Source organism: Takifugu rubripes, chromosome 3 (genome assembly GCF_901000725.2).
Source record: "Takifugu rubripes chromosome 3, fTakRub1.2, whole genome shotgun sequence".
NCBI classification, from domain to species: domain Eukaryota; kingdom Metazoa; phylum Chordata; class Actinopteri; order Tetraodontiformes; family Tetraodontidae; genus Takifugu; species Takifugu rubripes.
This window is the reverse complement of record NC_042287.1, coordinates 16,450,601-16,472,612: the sequence shown is the minus strand read 5'-3', so window position 1 is coordinate 16,472,612 and position 22,012 is coordinate 16,450,601. Positions and strand designations below refer to the sequence as shown.

Here is a 22,012-nt window from a genome sequence, read left to right as displayed (position 1 = left end):
AGAAGCATCTTTGTCTGAAGGAAGAACTCTGGTTATTGTCCTGCTGCAGATTGTGAATGATAACGTGTCAGATCCAGTGGGAGGACCGGGCCGAGTCCTCCAGACTCTTCTGCCCGGACCACCCTGCTCGCCGTGTTGCACCACATGACAGGATGATGCTGCTCCCCTCTTGGATCCATCGCATTGTTTTTCTTGGACCACGGTGAAAGCAAATAGCAGCTAAAGGGCCCCGGCGCTCGGAGTAAAAACCAAAAACCCATGCAGTCATTCATCAAAGCTCAGACAACTCGCTACTCCCCCACCAACTACCAAACCCCCCAAGGCACGGCCGTCCCCCCCAACCTTTTCTCCGGGTTTTAACGAGGGCTCCAAATAATTCCACAAATGACAAATGATACTTATATCTCTGGCCTGTGCCGAATCAATAAGCATGCAGAACAACTATCCATCTTGAGCGGTATCGACAGATGCGGCTCGACATCGGCGGAGAAGCACTTGGTGGCTTTATTCAGTGCTGGGGAGGGAGGGAGGGGGTGGGGGAGAATCAGTGTACTCAATTTCAGATTACAATAAACCACCCAGCAATGTCAACAATCAAAAAGCTTTTACTGGAACTGCAGCATCCGGAAAATGTTTCCTTCAGCAAACACGGCACAAAGCCGACCGGGGGCGAATCCGAGCAGGACCCGCTGAAGTGGGTCGTGGGTTATTATGACTGTAGCACCTGCATGTGTTTACATGGCAGTTGTGTGGTGCGTATGAGCTGATGGGCGGTGATACGGCCCCTCTCTGGTCCCCTGACTGGATCAGAGCAGCTGACAGATAGCACTTCAGAGCAGCTTTAGCTGCAGCTCCCCTTGAGGGGCCGTGATTGATGACTCGCACTGCCACCTAGATCCATTTTCTCCTCCAATCTGACTCCTCACAGGTAGCGCGGCGAAGCCCTCCCTCCCCTCCCCCTCCCCCGCTCTCCTTCTCATCTCCCTTCAATTTAAAGGGGGCTCATTTTCTAGTGTACCAACAGAGAGACCGCGAAACATCCACTTTGAACAAATTAAAAACAAAATTGTACAGAGGAGATAATTGGAGCTAAATGCCTCGTGAAGCCATCGTGATCTCGAACATTAGAGGTTAGACAAGTTAAAGGGAAAGATGTTTGCAGGCATAATGTCATTAGCGGGGAAAATGTTAAGACCTTGGACCCCTGCAGGTCTGAAGGCATTTAAGAGCAGTTAGCTTAGCCATCTGGTAGACAATTACACAGGAACAAACACACCGCCTCAGCAAATAAAGCTTGGCTCATCAATCACAAGAATGGCCAGAAGTTGGCCCGTTCTACCCTCTGATTTAATAACCCAGAGAACAGCAGCGTTATCTACCACATGCTCTCAAAATCCCAACGTTTGCCATCAGCTTTATGAGGGAGAGGAGCTCAAAGTGAGAATATCCCACCGCGGTAAAACTGCTTTTTTAATCTACAGTCACTTGTGGATGTTCTCAAATACCCGCCCAACAATGACCGCGTCTCTTAATTTGGACTGTAATCCACGGAAGGCTGCCAATATAAAAATAAGCGCAAGGTTAAAAGTAAAAAGAAGAAAAAAATTAAAGATTCGCCGTTTCCAGTTTTCAAGTATTTTACTTAATTAACATTTGCCCCTCGCTTTTAATTGCGATCGCGTTTCCTCGCGGGACTTGGATGGAGATTTTCTGGTAATTGCAGATGTTGATATGAGACGGTGACACCATGTCAAGTCTATTTCTGATAATTATCGAAGAAAAAAAAAACAATCAGGAAGAGCCGAGGAGCGAACCGGTCGAGCTGTTGGGAATGAAGAAAGCAACAACAAGCACCATGAGAAGAACCGCTGTGGTTTCTAGTGTGAACAAAAGAAGAGCTTCATGACTGGCCCGGGGGCTGAACTCCTTCACTGGAGCTGCTGAAGCTCCTTCTCCAGAATCACAGCTTCAGCTAATACTGAATTAGCCTTCAGTGCTAAAAACGAGCTATTCTAACACCCAGAGAGAGGCCCAGGAAGAGCTAAGCGTACAAAGCGTTACCATGGAGTTCAGATATTTATAATTTCGTAATTATTTCCCTCACAGGGAAACTTGACAGGCTGGTTAGTCAGGCTTTAACGCCACTGTTGTGGCTTTGTGACCAGGATGTAGGTCAGTTAATCGGGAGCAACGTGACCCACCTGAGACCTCAGCTGGTGTCAATCAGCCGAGCATTTTTAATGAGGCGAGGCTCACTCGCCCGTTCTGCTGTTTGTTCACCTTCAGTTGCTTCTGTGCGGTTCGTGCTGGTCTGTGACGCCTCGTTGCCACGTTGCTCGGTGTCAGGAAACAGCTTTACGTCCATTTTGTTCAGCTAGTTGCTGAATCAGTGGAAGCTAAATCCCCAGATGAGTGATTCCTGTCATGGCACGCATGTGTGTGCGCATGTGTGTCTGCGCTTGATCATCATTAACACAAGTGTCGCCTGAGTGGAACTTCAATTATTCATTTTTTTGAGGGGGGTGGGCACGACTCAATCGTCTGTGCTGTTTTTAAAAGGGACGAATATTTGACCGTCACAAATATTTGCTGTCTCCGCCGCCCGTATGCAGATCTACACACATGCAGTTCAGTGTGAGCTGTGCACGGACGGACGTCAGCCTTTTTGTCGGCTTCTGGAGGCTGAACATATTCAGCTGTGTTTCTGGGATGTGGCCGTGGTGTTGGAGGGAAAATAGGCCAATGCTGCGGTCTCCCAGTCCCCTCTGTACACGCGTCACCTGCCAGCTCATGTGACCCAGCTGAGATGTGAACAGGTCTGGCAAGAACCAAATGTTTTCATTTACCTCAGGGGCATCTACACTCTTCTTTAGCAGGCGGCGGCAGGCTAACATGTCAAGATGCCGGCCCGGGACTGTAGGCCTCTGGGAGAGGTCACGCACTTGGAGCTCAGGCTCAGAAAACACGAAACTACGGCCGTGCGGAGCGTCCGGCGCCAACTGCTGGAATATTCCATCAATGTTAGACGATGAAGATGAAGACAGGCTAAAAGCAGCCCTGGATTGTTGAGTTAAACCCGAAAAAGTGCTTCATTCCACCTTCGTGCTCGGATCTGATGCGTGTTTGACGGATCCACGTACGACTGAGCAGCGGGGAAGAGGGGGCGGAGCTCCATAGGCTAACCTCCACACGTCCACTTCTAGCCGAGGTTTTGGTGATGAGGTGGCGCAGAGCCGCTAATGGCTACGCACGCCAAACATCTGCGGACGACTGCGTTTAGGTTCAGGATGAAAAAGAATAAAACGACAGCAAGGCACAGAAATACCACAAACATTATTCCAGCATCTCCTGGAAACCAGTAGCTCCTTTGGGGAGGCCTGTGGGAGGGGCGGTGGCTGTCTATGCTAGCCTGATTTATGATCCACTCAGTTTTGCACGTGTGTTCACAGATTTCGGGGAGTTGCACTCAATTAGAGTAGCGGGGGGTTCCAAGTATGTTTTTGGTGAGGATAAGTTAAAGCCTGACACGTTTATTTCTGCCGGAGCGGCTGAGGAGCCGGTGACAGCCAATCAGAAGGCGTTTCCTTTGATCACCCGACTCCGAGTGCTGGAAACAGTAACCGTCCGTGACAAGTAAAAAGCAAAATCCGGAGCAACGCAAAGTGTTGATAAAGCTCAATCTTAAACACCAGTCAACAGGGCGGCGGCGGCGGCGGCGGCATGGCGAAGATGAAAATGTCAACGCTGAGCACGACAACAGGAAGCTGACAAACGCTAATCAAATTTGCAAATTCAAATGAGCTTAAATGTAATTCTCATAAAGCTCGAGCGGGGCGTTTGGATCAAGCCAAAGACTGGGGAGCGACTTAATGGTTTCAACAGGACAAAATCCCCAATTACAAGTTAAATGCCCTCTGCCTTCCAGATTTATATAAAACTACTAAATCTAATTCCTGGGACGTTTAATGATTGAGAGTGCCAGTGGAATGGGGGACCAAAGTACCAGCGTGAGGAGTTACTCATATCCCTGCTGAAAAACTCCTCCGTTTAATGATTCACCAGGAAGGAAAGTCCACACACTTCCAGAAGAATTCAAATCCCTTTTCCCACAGCCCCTTTCAGCCCGTATGATAAATGACACCCGTCATTCCGCTGCTGCCAAACAGCACAGAGGGGAATTGTACTGATATATGATTCACAAGAACAGGAAATAAACTCTGCCTTTCTCTGTAGTTCTCCCTCTTGCCAAGTAGGACGGACCTGGACAGTGTCAGGGCTCTCGTGGCGAGGCAGCGGCGAAGGCTGATGGCGCTGAAACCCAAATAGGGAAAAGAGAGCAGGTTTCTAAAAGGAACTCTCCCCTTGCTCTCAAAAAAGCTTCTGATGACTGATGAAAGCGCGGCGTCCAGGAGAAGGAGGCGAGCGGGAGAAAACCAGACGCGGGCGAGCTGGAGTCGGCCATTATCGGAGGAAACACCTCCCCCTGCCCCCAATTATGATGCAGCTCGTCAGGCTAATTACAGCGTCTTGATTGTTTCAGGTGTCTGAGTGACAAAGACGGAGACAGACGGGTTCAGCGAGTTCGGATCAGACGGGTTCAGAGGTTTAAACACACGTTCTGATGAGTGGCAGAATTAAGACCAACCCTCGTTCCTGTGGAAACACACAACAGCTCTCAGGTGTTCTTCATAACGAGTTACACACAAACGAGCCCGATCTCTGTGATGCAGCTCTTCGTTAACGGTGACGAGCCATAAGCTGAAGACTACGCCGGAATTCAGATCAAAAGATCTCTAGAAATAAAGACAGAAAGTTGCTGAAAGTCAGAATTATGAAATTGAGGTCTCACTTCTGACAATTGTTTTTAAACCCAAAATGATCAAATTTTGAAATTCTTAACTAGGAGGATGATGAAACAATTTCCAGGCTGATCTTCAGATTGGGCCTCTTCCGCGTTGTTCCGATCCAAGTTTCTGTAGGCAAACTAAAAGCTAAATGTGGGGCAGTTATTCAGTTATTTCATCCTTTACTGGAACAGAACCAGTTGAGCAGGTTCTGTGTGCAGCAGCTGCTCCGGGCCGGCGCGGCGCCTCCCGCCGCCTCCAGGCGGCTCCCTCCAGGCCCGGGCCCCCCCACCCGGGCTCAGAGCGCGGGGATGTGCCCAGGGCCAGGACCAGCAGCACTCAATCACCCAGACAGCGACATCCTTTCGCCATCACCATCACAGAGGCCCCTTTGGGGGTGTGAGTGTGTGCACGTCGGTGGGTGGGGGGATATTTATGAGCCCGGCGCTCACACACACGCCCGCGCGGTTGTGATTCCGCTGATATACTGTCGGCTGGACGGTGGGACGGAGCCACATAGTTCATCTCCTTCATTTTTAGCCCCCCAAACAGACCCCTCTAAGTGCTCCTCTGAGCTTTCCAGGTTTCATCTGATGCAGGAAGCAGACAGCGAACATGGCACCGCATGTAAATCAAGCCAGCGCCGCGTTCTCGCTGGATCTCATCATCAATGGTGGCTTTGTTTGAAAATGTTTACCAAATGACAAAAATAAATCCGCGCAGGCAGGATACGGAAACACACAAGCCGGGCTGTTTTCAGGATTCGGGTCCGGGAGGCATTCCGATCCTGCGTGAGTGTGATGAGCAGCAAATGTTTACCTGAGAGGTGGATTTTAATGCCTTACCTTTGATTCGGGAGCAGAATAATTACAGAGGGAGCCGTGTGAGCCCCCGTGGCAGACGAGGGAAGTGAGCTGGAAATGGGTTCAAATTGACGTTGGGAAGTAAAGAGGCTACTTTGCACCACAAGGGGTTTCTTTCCTCAGGCAGGCCGGGAGATTAAAAGAAGCCATAAAAGGTCTCGGTAATGGCATCAGTAATGTCTCAGCGCCATTAAAAAGTGGTGGGAAAAACATCTGCTTTGCATTTTTCACTCCCCTGCCTCTCGTTTGTCTCTCAAAATATCCACCAGCGCCTCGCTTTGCTCACGGCTTGTCAGAATCGGGGTTATTTTACAGACCTCTTCCGAGCCTGTCAGGACCGGGAATGTCAGGACGGGGCCGTTCTGGAAGTGGCCGAATATCATGAAGGATGTTTGGGGGGGGGGGGGGGGGGGGGGGGGGATCTGACTTCCACTGCTAAACACCCAGCTCACTTTGTCAACTGAAAACAAGATTGTGCCAGGATGCAGCAACTGTTAATCTGGGCCAAAGGTTTCATCTCAGGATTTATGGGACGAGCGTGCACGTCCGTCACCTGCGAGGCGGCGCGCACGTCACGACAGAACCATCTTGGTTTAAAGGGAAGCTAAAGGATGGCTAGGACTGCTCTTTTAATCAGTTTATGAGCAGAGGTAATTAGCAGTCAGGGGTCTTTATTAATCTCCTGCTTGTTGCTGCACAAACGGTGGAATCTGCTTTCATTGATCTCGTTAATAGTCTCGATTTAATTGTCTGAGTCAGCGGATTTGGGCAAAAGAAGAAACAGCAATAACAGTCTGGACGGTTCAGCCGATCAACATCACATCCAGACTTTTGCGTCAGTGTGAGACTGAAAGATAAAAAGAAAAGAAGTGTAAAGTGTGTGCACATCAGAGGAACGTGCACGAACACCTTGATGGCTTTATGGCTCGCCTCTAACCATTAGAGGTGCACTGGGCCCTCCTTCCCTGTGCCACTCCTGCACTAATCTTTTCCCTGCTAAGCCTTTAATAAACCATAGCCTGCTTCATTAGCTTCCTCTCAGAGTGATTGATCAGTGCCAGTCACAGACCCCCCCCCCCCCAGCTCCCCTTACCTCCCCACAACCAACTAAATAAGGTACTTTTTGCCCGCAACCACCCATCACACTATTAAAGGAGTGTATTCAGCGGGAGCCAAAGAGGGAGCGGCATCAGCCACGGATGGCAAAGCAACAGTGTTCCTTTTGTTCACAGACTGGGTCCGAATCAATTTATAGGATGCTCTACACTGGTTCCGTATATTAGTTTCTTGGGGGTTTGGTTGGGATCCTGTCTCGACACATTAAAGAGGAGGCAAGGCCAGATATGAACAATGGGCCCTTCTTCGAGGAATCCAGTGGGATTAAAGGTGCGGTGCGCAGACACGATTCACAATCATTAGTAAATAAATGATTCATTTCAAGCAGGAGCGGAAAAAACGCATGCGGACTGGATATAGAGGACGTACGTGAATGTTGCCACCTGGACGCAGAGCTGAGCAGCACTCCAATCTGTCACCCAGAGTCCAGAGAATAATCACAAACCCAGGGAGAAGAAGGATGTGAGATTATGATGAGGCTAGATTCTGTGGCATTACTGTAATAATGACAGATTATTTCCTCGTCCCATTAGGAGCCACACACTCTTTCTGTAAAAACCTCCAATATGTGTGTTGTGCAATCCTTCACTGCTCTGCAGCGGAGGAATAGAGAGACGCGGAGGTGCTGCTCAGCTGCAGTGATAAAGTCAGTAATATCACTATCTCGCCCTCCTCTCCGGAGAATTGCTATAAACCTATTTCCAAAATTGCACCCATATATTTGGAGAGGACAGTTAGCTCGTCCTGGCGACAGTGCAAACTTTTAGGCTGAATTATGTCGCCGTCATTCTGAGGGGTTTATCGAAGAGGGTCAATAACTCACTGACCAAAATCTGAGGCGAGAGAGCAGCAGAGAGCCCCCCCCCCCCACACACACACACACAGGAGGCCAGCTCGTGCACAGCCGCGCTGCACCACCGGAAGCTGCGCGATCCCGCAGAGTCACCGTAAACACTCAAAATCAGGCTGATTGTTCTTTTAATCAGATGTGAGGAGGACGACTGTAGGCGAAGACGGAGAAACAACCTCTGTGGGAACTTCCTGGTCTTAAAAGGTGCACCTGAAGGCACCACGGGTGCCACGTTCCAACTGATCTCACTTCCCCTCCTGATGCGAGACGGACTCGCTGCTTGTCTTTATTGTCCAAAGTGAAGGGTTTAGTTTCTAATCCAAGCTCTGATCAATCTTGGGACTATTTTCCCCTAAAATCTGAAATCAGATACAGAAAATAATCAAGGATCTGCTGTATAACATATTTCTTGTTAACGCCTCCTCCGAGTGAGACGAGGACGGAGCGCGTCTTCGTCCCCGTGAAGCCCAAACCTTTGTTTTTTCAGCACTGTTGCTCAAACCCTGTCGGCTCTTTAGCTGCTACAGTCACGTGAAAATCCACAAAGCCTTTGTGCAACATCTCAGGCTCAAAACTAATTTCACCCTGACACTTATCTGCAATTAGCCACGTTAGATGTTTGTCACGAGCAAACGCTGAGTGATCGTTGACGTCATCTGGGTGTGATGGGCTTTTCAGTGGCTGCCTGCAGGATGTGGCACCAGACGTGCACCCGGGCGCGCCGAAATGTTATTTATCGATGAGAACCTTTATGTTTCTGCGTGAGGGCTGACGAGAGTCAAAGGTCTGTGGATGGAAAAGTTTGCAGGACCTGAACGGGTTTAAGTAACCGAGGGTTTTTTTTTTCCTCGGCTACATCGATGACTTCATCTGAAGATAGCAGAGAGCACGGCTTCATGCATGAGGGGACGCATCAAAATACAAGCTGCCCTCAGGACGAGGGGCCCAGAAGGGCCAGAAGGCTCACCGGCCACGGCTGTGCTGTGGCGCTGAGCCGAGTCCACACAAGAGAACGTGAGGTCTATCAGACACCCACAGCCACGAGGCCGTCTGCAGCTCGCAGGCCTCAGATGACAACATCCATATTCTGACTACAGCCGGATAATTCTGTTATCATATTTGGCCCAGATTTAGAGCCCAACAATACAGACTCAGTTCTGAGCTCCATTAATCCAAAGTGCCAGTTCTGAGAGCGAGCTGTCACCCACACAAGAGACAAGACAGCCAAGCAAAGATCCAGCATGAGGCTGTGCAGAGCCCCACGTTCACATTCAGCCTTCAGTTTCAGATTAAAATCATTTCAAATGTTCAATTCCACCTTCTGGAAATGGTTAAAGCACATTTGTAAAACGACTTTCTTCTCAGCACTCTGCCCTTCACCTGCAGCTGGAGCTTTACCCTCAGCTGCTTCAGTTCTGACCAATGATATTCTGATCAACTGTGAGCTCATCTAAATACTTTGGTGGGATGGTTTCCTTCTTATGCTAGCACACTCCTCTCAGTTTGGTCAAATCCCACATCCACGATCCCTCACCTCCCCCTGCAGCTCTGTAAAAGCCTGTAAACAACGTGTTGGCCTGACGAGACGTGGAGGGAAATGGCGACACTCATCAAAGTGAGGAGAACTCAAATCCACGTGCATTGAGCGTGGTGGACGGCCCTTTGTGACATGGACAAAGCCGAATTCCTCACCATGTAAAAGGCCTTTTCTTATATTAGAGTAGCTCAGACCAGAACGATTCCCTCCAGGAGAGAAAAGATAATGTACTATTAAAGCCCTATAATATAATTTCATATAATATAAAGCACTTTAACCAGCACCAACCATCAGGAGTGTCCTCTAACACTGAAACAAGAAATATGAGACTTTCTGAGAATAACAGTGACGTTCTCTCAGAACATCGAGGGCTCCTCCAAAAATCAATGGGAGCTGATTGTCTTTCACGTCCCCACACTCGGCGGACGGCTGACGAGCCAGGATTACCTGCGGCGGAGCGGCCCGGCGTGAATCAAGGGAGGCGTGTAAATCTTTACCTAAAGTCCGAAACGCTCAGAATGAGTTTAGCACGTTAGCACGACTCCTTTTTCACGTCCTCCGAGGAACGTTTAAATCCACAGAAAGCGCTGGTTCGGCGTTGTGGATAAAGCCCCGTCCAAGGTGTGTCATGAATAATGATCATTGGGGACGTCTGCAAACGTGCGCGCTCTCTGGCGTACACGCCTGCAGGGCAGGAGGAGCGTTCCAGCGGGTGCAGCGACGCCGCTCTTTATCCAGCCAGAGGTGGAGACGATCCGCTCTTACAGTGGGGCCTTTTCCTTTGTGTACGTGTGTGTTTGGGGTTGCCTGGGTAACCGACGGCGTGCTCCTGCACCGGGCCGGGCCGGGCCGGGCTGGGCCACCCCACCCCGAGCTGCTGTGCAGACTACCTGAGGATTAGCTGCGCTGCTGTGCGTGTTGGATACGTACGGAACCATAAACGCACGGCGTTAATTACAGAGCGGTTATTACTGTACGTGGCTGCTATTTTCATTAACGTTCATTTCCCGTCTGCAATGAGAGTAAATACCCACCCACCAGTCTAATCACAGGTTTATTTCAGACCAGAGCAGCACCATCAAGCCCTCATATCTCGCTGAGATTATTTTATCAAACAGACAGTGGTGGAAGTTGAGCCAGCTTAAGGGCTCAACACACCAAACTCTGTCCAGGAAGTCAGAGGAACAAGCCCGCGACGCGGGACGAGGGCACTAACGCCAAGCTGCTCGTGTCCAAATTAAATGTGTTTGCAGCTCTTTGCAGATTTACGTTGCAAGCAACCTTGGCAGGAAATAAGATACGGGGGTGGGGGGATGTTAGGGGGGGGTACGGGGCTGGCCTTTCATCATTTTCACCAAATCAGTGGAGGAAATGAATATGGATGCCCGCAGGCATGAGGGGAAGGAAATTCAGGGGCTGATGAGGTCCCTGAAGGATGCATGTGGACAGTACCGGAACTTTCTTGCTGGGACGCTGCCAGAGAACATGTGGACCTCCCCAGAACAGAGGAAACACGTGCAAATACACAAGCAAGCGACAGGGTGCGAGAACATGAGAACAGGCTGCAGCAACGTGACCTTAAACTAGTGTACTGTCCAAAAAAATAGATGTCCCCGTGTGTCCTGGCAATCAGAACCTGAGGACGCCTGAGGTGAAGGTCGGCAATCTTGGGCCTGTTCTGAATCTTGAAACAAATACCGCAACAACAAAGCTTTTGGCATCAATCATAGCGTCCCTCAAACCAGGGACGGAGCAATTATGCCACGCTGTGATGTCATCGTGCAGCTCTGGCTGAAACCGAATATCCTGGTGTCATTTCCTGACAGGATGCAGGTATGGAGACACTCCCCAGCCCCCCCTGGTGTTCCCCACAAGGACCAAAGGATCAAAGAACATCAGAGGGCATGGGCCCAAACTCAAACGACCGACGGCTTCATCTAAATCACCTTCACTCGAGTCGGGAGCTGAAAACAATGTATTGTCAAACACGCACGTACGTTCATCAGCGATGGGTGTTGGTAGGAAAAGAAGAGGAACCGGTTTTCCACAGACTACAGTTGAACAGTCAGTCTGGCACATCAGATGTTGCTGCAACAGATTAATCACTCTTAACAACTAATTCACTGAGGGACAAATTCCTGGTTAGGGATTAGAGGAGGCTTCAAAGGAAGCAGAGAGGAGAGAGCAGCCGCTCTGCTGAGAAGGAAACAAAGCACATTCCAAAAGGCGGAGTGATATGTGTTTGGATGAAACCCGAGACGATGACCTCCAGCTGTCAGAGGTGACATTTGCTCCTTATCGCCATAAATATTTGGAACCTAACGATGAGCACCGAATGTTAGCACGGCTACCTGCTAATCCGCCTGCAGACGAAAGTGTGGGAAAAAAATGGCAGCTACGCTTCAGCGGCGGCGAGCGCGGTTGAGACACACCTGCGTCAATCATCTATTTCACGCCTGAACTATGAGGTCACTTTTTAGAGGGAGAATATGGGTAAAGCGTAATTATGTTATATTGCAGCTACTGACGGGATCCTTTATGGCGCATAACACACGAATGTTGGCGTGGGTCTGAATCTAAACCCATGACCCGGGTTTTTATGCGTACCGGGACGGCTCGGACTTGGAGGTCATTAAGGTAACGAGCGCCGATCCGATCCGATTTCCAGATTACGTCCCGATTCGTCACCAAGCAGCCGCCGCTGCGCCTGAGCGGGTCACTCTGTGTTAAAGTCAGGCCCTTCGGCGAAAGCAATGATCTGTGTGTGACCTCGGTTACATTTTAGGGATGAGTGGGCCCCCGGCAACAGTTGCCAGGGAGACACCGTAGCACAGAGAGGACATGTCAGTCACCAACAGAGGCAGCGAGACAGAGAGCTGCGGAGACAGGTGGATATTCTGATCGGGCGAGAGCCGTACAGAACGAGAATCCAGGCTGACAGAAGGACAAATGGCCACACAGGGAGAGGCAGTAAATGCAAATATTCACTTTATACGTGTCAGGTTCAACTTCTAAACTGCCATCAGCTGACAGCTCAGAAGCTTTAGGTGTGGCAGGTCTGAATGAAGGTTTGGAGGTCTGGAAATAATCTACGATTTTTCCAGCTGTGTCAGTGAGCGGGAATAAGACGGACAGCGAGGCCGGACAAAATGTCTTCAGGGGTCCCAGCAGACTCTGCTTCAGCAGGCTGAGCGGCTCCGCCGACGGCCACAACACTGACCTCCCACTGACGCAGAGAAAATGACCACTTTCTACAAGTTTCAAATGGCCTGGGGCGGCGGAGCGCGAGATACCAGCTCAGAGAACACAGCAGACAACTGCTGAGTCAATGTTTGTCAGGATGTGGGGAGGAGGGAAGTGTCCTTGAGATCCTAAAGTGCCTCAAAAAAGCGCCGATACACCACTGTCAAAATCCAATATATGAGCGGTGCGGGGGGGGGGGTTTGTCTGAAACCGTCAGGACGGAAGACACCGAACACTAGCTTTGGATGAGCCCAGCCAGGGGTCCACCTGTACTCTAATGTTCCACCCGGACAAGAGCCGTAACGCAACACCGTCCCTTCCTCTGAGGAGCGGCGCTAGCCTTTTAGCTCCCTGAGATGATCCATCCACGCACATACTTGGCCTCGTGCGCCAAAGCCATAAAACGATACTGTAACATATCATGCTATTACAGAGGCCTCCCTGTCAGTCACTTCTTAATCTTAAGAATGCTGTCTGGGTTTACAAGTAACAGCTGAAAACCAAGCCAGAGGAACACGTCGTCTTGTTTTGATAGGCAGGAAGACTTACAGCTGGCCTGGCTCGCAACCTCCTGGAAGTCTGAGCCCAGATATATGATGAACAGGCAGATGTGGGAGGATGTGGCGTTCCTGTAAGGGGGTGGGGGGGGGGGGGGGGGGGGGGGTGATGAATCTGCCTCTGCTTTTAACAGCAAATGTGGGCATATCACGACTGAGGTCACGGCTATCGTTAGACGTAGCCGCGGGGGAAAAAAATGAGTAAATGCACTTCACTGCTGGCTTTTACCGGAGCCGCAGCGCCATTTTTATAGAACGCTGCCGCCGGCCGCATAAAAGATGATATTTGGTTCAATCAGTTGGAAATCTGGGCGACAATGACATCAGCGGCGCAGAGCGTCGGTGACGTCTCAGCGCCTCTCCTGCCGGCAGAGGGTTTGGCACCATGTTTGCTCCCAGTCAGACACAGTTGGACCATAATTAGACATGCTGCTTCCTGTACAAAGACCTCCCTGTCTTATATTAATCATCTGTGGATAAAAGTGTAAATCTAATCTCTGTGGAAAATTCCTCTCCATTGACAGTGAGTCCTGCAGCAGCCATGACTTGCAGAAGGAAGCTTTTTAATACGCATTAACCCCCCCTTCCCCCGGTGGTGGGCTGCGGTATGGCTCAACAGCCAGACAGCAACATGCACAATAAGCACGCTGTGGACGCGTGAGCTGGTCAGGTGACTCGGCAGTACTCCAACACAGCAAAATTAAATATTAATCCATGAAATTGCTGTGGCTAAGCATGATTTCAAGCACAACAAATAGTCTATTTTTCTCAAGGATTTCACATATTTTCCTGATTTTTGGGCAGCGCCAACATTTCCTGCGCAGCTCAGTGTAGCTGAGATGGCAAAGATGCGATAACGACACCGTCTAGTCCCGTCGTCCGAAGGCCCGAGAGCACATCTGATGTTAAATTTGAAGGAAAAGCCCTCCAGCAGGTTCCCAGACATTGTTGTCTCCAACATGTTAGTGGCCGCGGCTGCTGCGGGCGGCACGAGCAGAAAGCATCACATTAGCATGAGCGCGATGCCCCCGTCTCCACTGCGCCTCGGTGATAAAACACAGAATTTTGTGTGGGATTTAGATAAATTAGTTCATCTTCACGGGCTATGATGGCATATAAAATGTTGTGGAATAACATTTTTTGGTTCCTGAGCATTCATTTTCTTCTCTAAATGATACCATTCGTCATGCACTCGTTACAAAGACAGTCAATTCTGAACCAATTCCAATTACCTCTAATTTTATACTCAAATTACACAAGATGCACATTTTTCATCTTCCACTGGCTTTATTATTGTCTGGAAATGCCAGACTGCACTTGGACGTGCAAAAATAAACACAAAATCCAGCAAATCCAACAAAATGAACATTTTCTCTCAAGTTTGCTCTGTCTTTAATATCCAGGTCTTTTACTTTATTTCAGAAGAACCGACCCTGATTTTGTTCTGCAGGTACGAGAGCTGTTAGACCGGTAGGAACCTAAAGATCCGGGTACGCGCGGCGTTCTCCTCCTTAATCAAGTCGTAAGTACAGCGAATTATGCTACATTCATCAAGAACACCTAAGCTGTCACCGCTGTTTAATGAGTATCAATTAAGCCGTTTCAACAGACCAGCTCAGCGCAGAGACACAAACAGCCCCGAGGACGCGGCGTTATCGCAACACGCCGTCGAGGAGCTGCAGAACGCCTGAGCGAGTGCACGTTGAAACCACAATCAAAGGATCCGGAGTTCATCATCACCGTCATCATCGTCAGACGGCAGCGACCCCACGCACGCCTATAACAGTGTTATAAACAGCTGTAAACAGACCCTCATTTTTAATAGAGCCAAATATGACATTTGTTGTGCAACCATTTAAACATCCACGTGTCACAAAACAACGACCAAATGAGCCATTTACTTTGTTAAAGACTTTAGTTGTGTCTGGACTAAAAACATTTATCTGGTCATGAAGTTTCCTAGAGTCATTTGAAGAATTATAATTAACAATGACTGATAAATGTAGGAGTCTGGAGGGATCAAGTGGGAACGGTAACGTCGTCAGGAAGCTCAAAAAGCCTGAAATGTTGAAAACAAAGCGAGCAATTGATAATTCCTTTCAAAATGGAACTTTCTTTTCCTCGCTGTGACGGATGTGTTGGAAGTGTGAAAGCCTGGGTTTGACCCCGGCGGAGAGTCGAAGGTCAACGGGGTCAGCCAACCAGTGAAACACCGACTTTATTCATCAAATCGGGCCGGGCGTAATTGTGCTGCCTGAGCGCTCATAAAGCAAACTGGCCGTAAAGCTGTCAGGAAGCCATCAGCCTGGTGTTGGATGAACTCAGGAAAGGTGAGGGGTTCACAACGTCCCGAGCAGGTTAGATATATAACCAAATCTCACTGGAGGAGGCGCCGACACGGTCCACGCCAACTTCGTTTGTTTAATGATTTGCATGGACTCAATTCAAACCTTCTCATTTTGCAGGTTTGTGTGGAGCCGCGGCCGGTCGGTGCCAACCGTGCGGTCCCAGACACACGTTTACGCCTCCGGGCAGAAAGACGGCACCAGTTCACGCTCGGAAACAACTCGCAACACCAAATAAAAGTCATTCATCTATCTATTTTTTCCGACACACCTGAAGAGCAGATGAGGCACAGAGACCAGAGACCAGACCCCGGCACCCACATGGACCGAAGTGCTGAAAGAACTGTGGTTTTCATCCAACAGTGAGGGCTGCTTTTGCAGCTTTGAACTTCTCTACTACGGACTGAAGTCCATGTGGCCCATGTGATCCATGTGGCCCATGTGGTCCATGTGTGCGCGTTTTTCAGCCTTGTAGAAACTCCCTGGAATGGCGGCCCAAAACGAAAGCTCCCGCACTGGAAAGGTGGCCGGGCCCGGTATTATTGTCTCATTCTGAATCTCCATCTTCTCCGATGCTGCTGTTTATTAAGACCAATTCTAAAATCCCAGACGGGTTTGTTTTAGGTTCTGACAAATCTGCGGCTACAAGCGAACCCGTGCTGTTTAGGAGAGTGCCGGTGACCTCAGCTGGGGTCACAGACAAACGGAGAGAACTCAATAAAGAGCATTTTTGTGAAGTCACACACTGACCCAATCAGGGTGCAAAGCAGGCGACATGAAAGCAGTTTACCTTTGTAATTGTTACAGATGACGCCATTAGCACAATATTGTGGTAGCTGCTGCTCCTGCAGTCAGAGGCAGTCAAGGGTTAATTTGCATAATAAATCTTAATTGGAGCTCATTAAGGATTTGATAAGAGGCAAATCAGGAACACTACGGATAACTTAAGATGAACGCTCTCCTCCTGACTGCCGTCACCTGCATGTTGATGTGAAACCTCAAATTCCTTCAAGGCTTCGCTGCTTGATTACTTTCCAAGTTTATTACACGAGAAACACGTTCAGATAATCATCTCTGGCTTTACAGCTTGCACAAATTCTGCTCTCGCCGGCTTAGTCAGGGGAAAAAAGAAGGCACCTCCGGTTAGCTTCAACCCGATCCAGTTGTTGAAAGACACAATAAGCATCTGGCCAGCGTGTCTGATCTCTGATACATGTAGGTCAGCAGCTACAAGATGGATGTCCTCACCGAAGACTTCTGGTCTCAAGAAGAGGAGACGCTGTAAGCTCAGCAAAACTTGCAGATGAAATAAATTATGAGGCTATGAGCTGTGGTGGGAACGTCTGTCGGTATCCTAATACAAAGCACATGAGGTGCAGCACATCTGCCCATAAACCATGTAAAAACGTTAGCATACCGCGTCCGCGTAATCAATAGCAGGCCCACGATGCTACTGTATTAACTGTAAGCTCGCCTTACATTCTTATCCCCTAAATCCACACAAATGAACAACTCTCAGAGCTTTCCTTCACATTTCCTCCGTAAATCACATCTGCTGGGACCTGCACAAAACACCACCGCGTAATTTCTTCTGTACCGGGATTGTCTTGCAGAAATAATGAGTTTTACCCTCCTCACAATAAACTCCCAATATTCCAGTTATTGTCAGACTTAATGACTTAAAGAAGAAAAAAAATCATAAGGAGAAATAGACTCCTTTCTGCTGCGATGATCACATGGAAACATTATCCACATGAATCACCCCGACGGCATATCAAATTGTGTCATTTGCCTGGAAACTAGTGCAGGTCTCAGAGGGAAGGGAAGGTGAACGAGCCGTCGCTGCGGAGAGGTGCAGCGCTGCACGGGAACCTGGAGCTGAGAGACCAATCAGGACGGGCTGCTTCCTTCACACAGGAGAGCGCTGAGCTGAGGAGATCACTGCTGGAGGGCAGCGGAGTCTCGCTCCTTATCACCTAGACAGTGCACCACCCCGTCTGCCTCTCGTGCAAACACCAGCCCGTGGTTACACGCACCTGAAACAGGGGCGGCGTGCCGAGCTGGAGCTCCCGCCGCCTGGTTTTCACCCTGGTTCTGGTGAAACTGGGCAGCCTGAGAAGTAGCTGATGAGGACGAAGTTATTAAAAGCTATCTCTGCTGGGAGCCTGCAAGTTTGGAGAAGTGCAAGCGTGGCGATAAAGCGCACGAATGTGGCTCGGCGTGCTCACGGGCCAATGAGAAAAGCCGAATTAGATCAAAAACACAACATTTGCCTCGCCGACTCCCGTCCAGAGAGATACAAGGCAGAGGAAAACACAGAGACTTAATGCCCCCTAATGATAAGATCACTTGGTTCTGGCTGTTTCAGGCTCGGCCCAGAGAGGCTCAGCGAGGAAACGCTGACAAAGTCACCCAAGACCCATCAGGTCTTAAACACGACTTTTGTTTGATTTGTCAAATATTGCTGCCTTTGAGCTGAAATGTACTTTTAAAAAAAAAAAACCACATGTCTACTATTTTTTGTGCAGCAGCCGGCGTTTCTGCGTCCGGGGGCTTTCGTCTCATTTTCGTCCTCCATTATTTTGCGAGGACGCTGAGCTCGCGTTTCATCACCCGGAGCAGAGAAAAGTTGTTAGCTTCAACTGCTAATTCGAATCCAGCCACAGAAACACTCCCAAAGTCACACACAGGTGAGGAAAATCCTGAAATTCGTCTTTTATCTCAGTTTGTCCTGACGGCGGACGAGCGTGGCCACGCGGCGGGCGGCCTGGCGCTGAGAAAGACACTTTTTGGAGCTTCTTTTCTCATTCAGAGTGGACTTCCTCTCCGCTAACCTGGATAAACAACATCTGCCTCCATGGCAGCGTCTTCCCCTGAACAAAAACCACTTAGGAGGAATTTCTGCTGGCCAATTCCCACAAGCTGCTGTCAGTCACCGGCTGGCACCGCAACACTTAACGCCTTTGTCTCTTCTCCAATTTATCTTGTTAACAGCAAATTGGGCTAAGGGGCTGCGGCGCGGCGTTATTGTAAAGTTAAAGGGGGAAAAAGAAGGAATACTCCCGCGGCTGCAAAATAACATATGGCTGCCTTCACTCAAAAATGCATCCCGAGCACTTAGCAGGGCTTTAGGCTCGCACCATATATAAACTTGATATACAAATTTCATCCCGGAATCCGCAGCCCCGCTGCTCGTCTGTCTCGCCGATGCTTTCCCAGTGATAAAGCAAAGGTTTAGTGCTTCCTCTCCTGCGCCGGTGAGTAATTGGCATTTTAAATTACCATACAGGCCGCGTATGCAAAGAAAGTAAATCAGATACAACTGGCCTTTCCTGGCGCGGCCGCGGTCTCACGTTTACAAATACGCCTATTAATAATACAATTCCCAGAGGAGATTACAAGCACCTCGGATGCAAAATGTCCCCTGAATTGATGCTTGGGAATGGTGTGTGTGTGTGTGTGTGTGTGTTTTTAAACACCATTTCCACAAAAGAAGGATGCTGCATCTTTAAGAGCCCCACAGAAAAATGAAATCTGCTCTTTTGTATCTTCCCTGCTCTTATTTCAATAGCGCTCTCTCCTTGTTCCCCTCCACACATCATTAAACATATTATTATAACATGACTGTCAGCCTGCGTCTCTCTTCGCTCCATTCTTGCTCTGCCAGGTAATCAATTTGTCGTCACTCTCTGTAACCCCAGTAAAGTCATCAAGTGAAATGAGTTACAGCTGCAGAGAGCCTTCACCAGAACACCGGAAAAAAAGAGAGAAAAATGACAACACGGCCCAGGAATATTCCACCGCTTCGCAGCACATCCCAGGTCTTGAAGATGAAATATTAATGCACAATTTGTTTATCTGCGGGCCCCCATCTCTCCGGTGCCGAGCTGTTAATTTTCTATCGGCGCAGACAACGGATCAGTCAGTCATGAACTCTTCACAGCCATTACCGGGAGACATTTTGATTAAGTATTCCTAATGTAGTGGATAGGAAAGAATGAAAACACTCTGCCTGCCAACTTTTGATTGACCATTAAGCCACTGATGAATGTGCCTGTCAAAGAGGAGACAATTACCTCAACAATGAAGAAACTCTTCTGGAGGGCTTATTTCTCTATAGGGCTGACACATTTACCGGAGCAGAGGCGAGGCGGCGAGAGCGTGTAAAGGGATCACTCAGGCATCTTCTGCAAACTTCCCTGAATAAAAACTAAGGCCCATTGTTTTTGTTTTACAGAGAAAAGGGAGGCTTGGGGGGGGGGGGGGGGTGAAGAGTGGGGAAAATATTTAGCGAATGGCAGCCAGCGTCAGTGTGTGTGTGTGTGTGTGTGTGTGTGAGTGAACTGAGAGTGTGTGGTGCAGATAAGGGTCTCAGTATCTTAAGCGGGTACAGAGAGAGACACTATTATTGGCAGAGAACAATCGCCATCTGCTCGCTCCATCCGCAGCCATAATAAAGACTGATAACTTCTCAGCGAGCTGCAGCCTCCTAATTGCATCTTCCTACGGCAAAATAACCTCGATCAACCTGCATCTACGGCGCCGCCAGTAGGTCCGGGACCGGTGTGTTATTCCCATTTTGACTCCGGTAAACACCTAAAGTGGACGGGCCCCGCACACACACTCTGTGACCTTGGTGAATATGAAAGCACGATGCAGATTTTCGCCCCGGCTCGTCGGGATAAAACAAATGTCAGAGCGGCGCTTCGGGCCGAGCGTCCTCCAGCACCACGAGGGCGCCGACCTGACACAAGCAGCAGCCTCGAACCGGCGTTTTAAACTGGAACCTGCGTCCAGGAGGTGAGCTTGTCTGTGGATGCAGTGCAGGAGTGTGTGTGTGTGCGTGTGCGTGTGTGTGAGACCCATTCTCCATTTGTCCATAAGATTATGAAGAGTTCACCCAGAGTTCAGGTGCTACAGATACAGCGGCTCCACATCTTTTAGCCCCTCTCTGCTCTTCGGGGGGGTCACGTCCAGCAAAGGGGGAGAAAACTAAAGTTCACGCTCACATGTTCTGAGATCCCCACAGAAGAGCTCCAAATTCATTAGTTATTCACTTTCCTTGTATTAAAAGCTGCCCTTTTATGTCCACATCCTTATTATTATTATTATTATTATTATTATTATTATTACATGACTTCGATGCAAACGAGCGTTATTAATGTCCTGAAATCAGAGGAAATGTATGGCAGTGCTAAAAGTTTGAGAGCAGAAAGCATGCGTTATTATCAGAACCAGAACCAGAACACTGCTCCGCGTAAACGGGTTCTTCGGAACCGTCTTACCCGCAGCCCGTCGGGGCGCTTGCTGTTTCCTTCGTGGCATTTCTCTCTTCAGTTCTGCTGGGTTTTGCAGGCTCGGTTCGCTGCCGCGGCCAGGTGAAATCTGAATGCGGTCTACGATGGTCCGTGCATGGACACACACGGCGGCGGTGCGGGCGGGCGTGCGCGCGTGTGCGCAAGTCTTTATTTTGGCTCTCGGAGTAGTTCAGTCTCTCTGACTATGAAAGAAATCCACTTGGAACGGGTCGCAGGACGGGAAGCAGACGTAAAATGGAGCTTCTCTTCTTCCTCCTCCAGCGGGGGGCGAGTCGGCTCCTCTCACCATCCGCTTCCGTCCATCAGCGCCGCGAACGCTGATCGACGCGTGTCAGTCAGTCCCGCAGGCTGCCGGTACCGCCGGACGATCTGCGGGGGGAGCCGCGCAAAAAAGAGGCTTTTTCGGCGGTGGTTCGGTGGGAGCGCACGGTGCGTGCGGGCGGGCGGGCGTGCGTGCTGGCGGGCGGGCGGGGAGAGGCGATGCCAGCAGACATCGATCCATAGAACAAACTGAACATTAAAAACTCCTCCCTCCTCGCCTGGACTTGATGATGGCAGCGAGACATTTGTTACACTAGATAACCAGAGTTTATTAAAGGAACAGAGGCCAGAGAAAAGGCAGCGGCGGCGGCCTGCGGCTGCAGCCGCTGCGGCTTCTCCTGCACCCCCCTCCGGCTTTACAAAGATCTTTATAAAGTTTTACAGCCTTTCTGCACATGTGAGCCCAAACGTCCTCAAAGGCAAACATTGGCTCCGATATAACTGAGTAATAACGCGTCTCGCTGCGCCACGATGTCGTGTGGAGGAGTGATTCTACATTTATGACGGGTTTATTACGGAATTTAATTTAAAATGTATTACTATTTAATAAAAAGGGATTTTAACCCCGCTGCCAACGTGAGTTCTGCAGTTTTCTGTCTGTTACACATCATCTCGTTCACGAGCTGTATTCCTGATGATTAGCTGATAATAAGATGATAATAAGCTCTGTATCAGATACGTTGAAGAATGTCGCAGTTTAGATGGTGTATTTGCTATTTCGGTGTGTAATCCCATCAACTAACTCTCCCAGGATGTGGTTTACTCATTAACTCCGTCCATCATCATGAACTTCACCTCTTCCATCTGTCGTGCTGTTAAAAGTGGGCGGGGCCTGGTGTTTTCATTACTTTGGCTTTGTTAATTATTTTAGATGCTGTGTAATTATCCACGATGGCGCCGACTGTCGTGTTCCTTCAGATGATCCACATGCTGCGGGATAAAAGCTTTTATTTACTAGAAAATCCAAGATCCAGAGGTTTTGTTGGAGGAACACTGGCAGCCTGTTGAGTGCAAACGA

General features: G+C 49.3%; 1 protein-coding gene across 1 annotated transcript in view; it reads right to left on the bottom strand.

Annotated features, from left to right (window-relative positions):
• tshz2 (teashirt zinc finger homeobox 2) overlaps positions 1-21,376 on the bottom strand; it is a 35,324-nt gene extending 13,948 nt beyond the window's left edge. The window contains 1 exon segment of the mRNA XM_003963595.3: positions 20,641-21,376. Within this exon segment, the coding sequence (XP_003963644.3) occupies positions 20,641-20,680 (40 nt within the window). The 5' untranslated portion in view covers positions 20,681-21,376.
• Between the last annotated feature and the right edge of the window lie 636 nt (positions 21,377-22,012).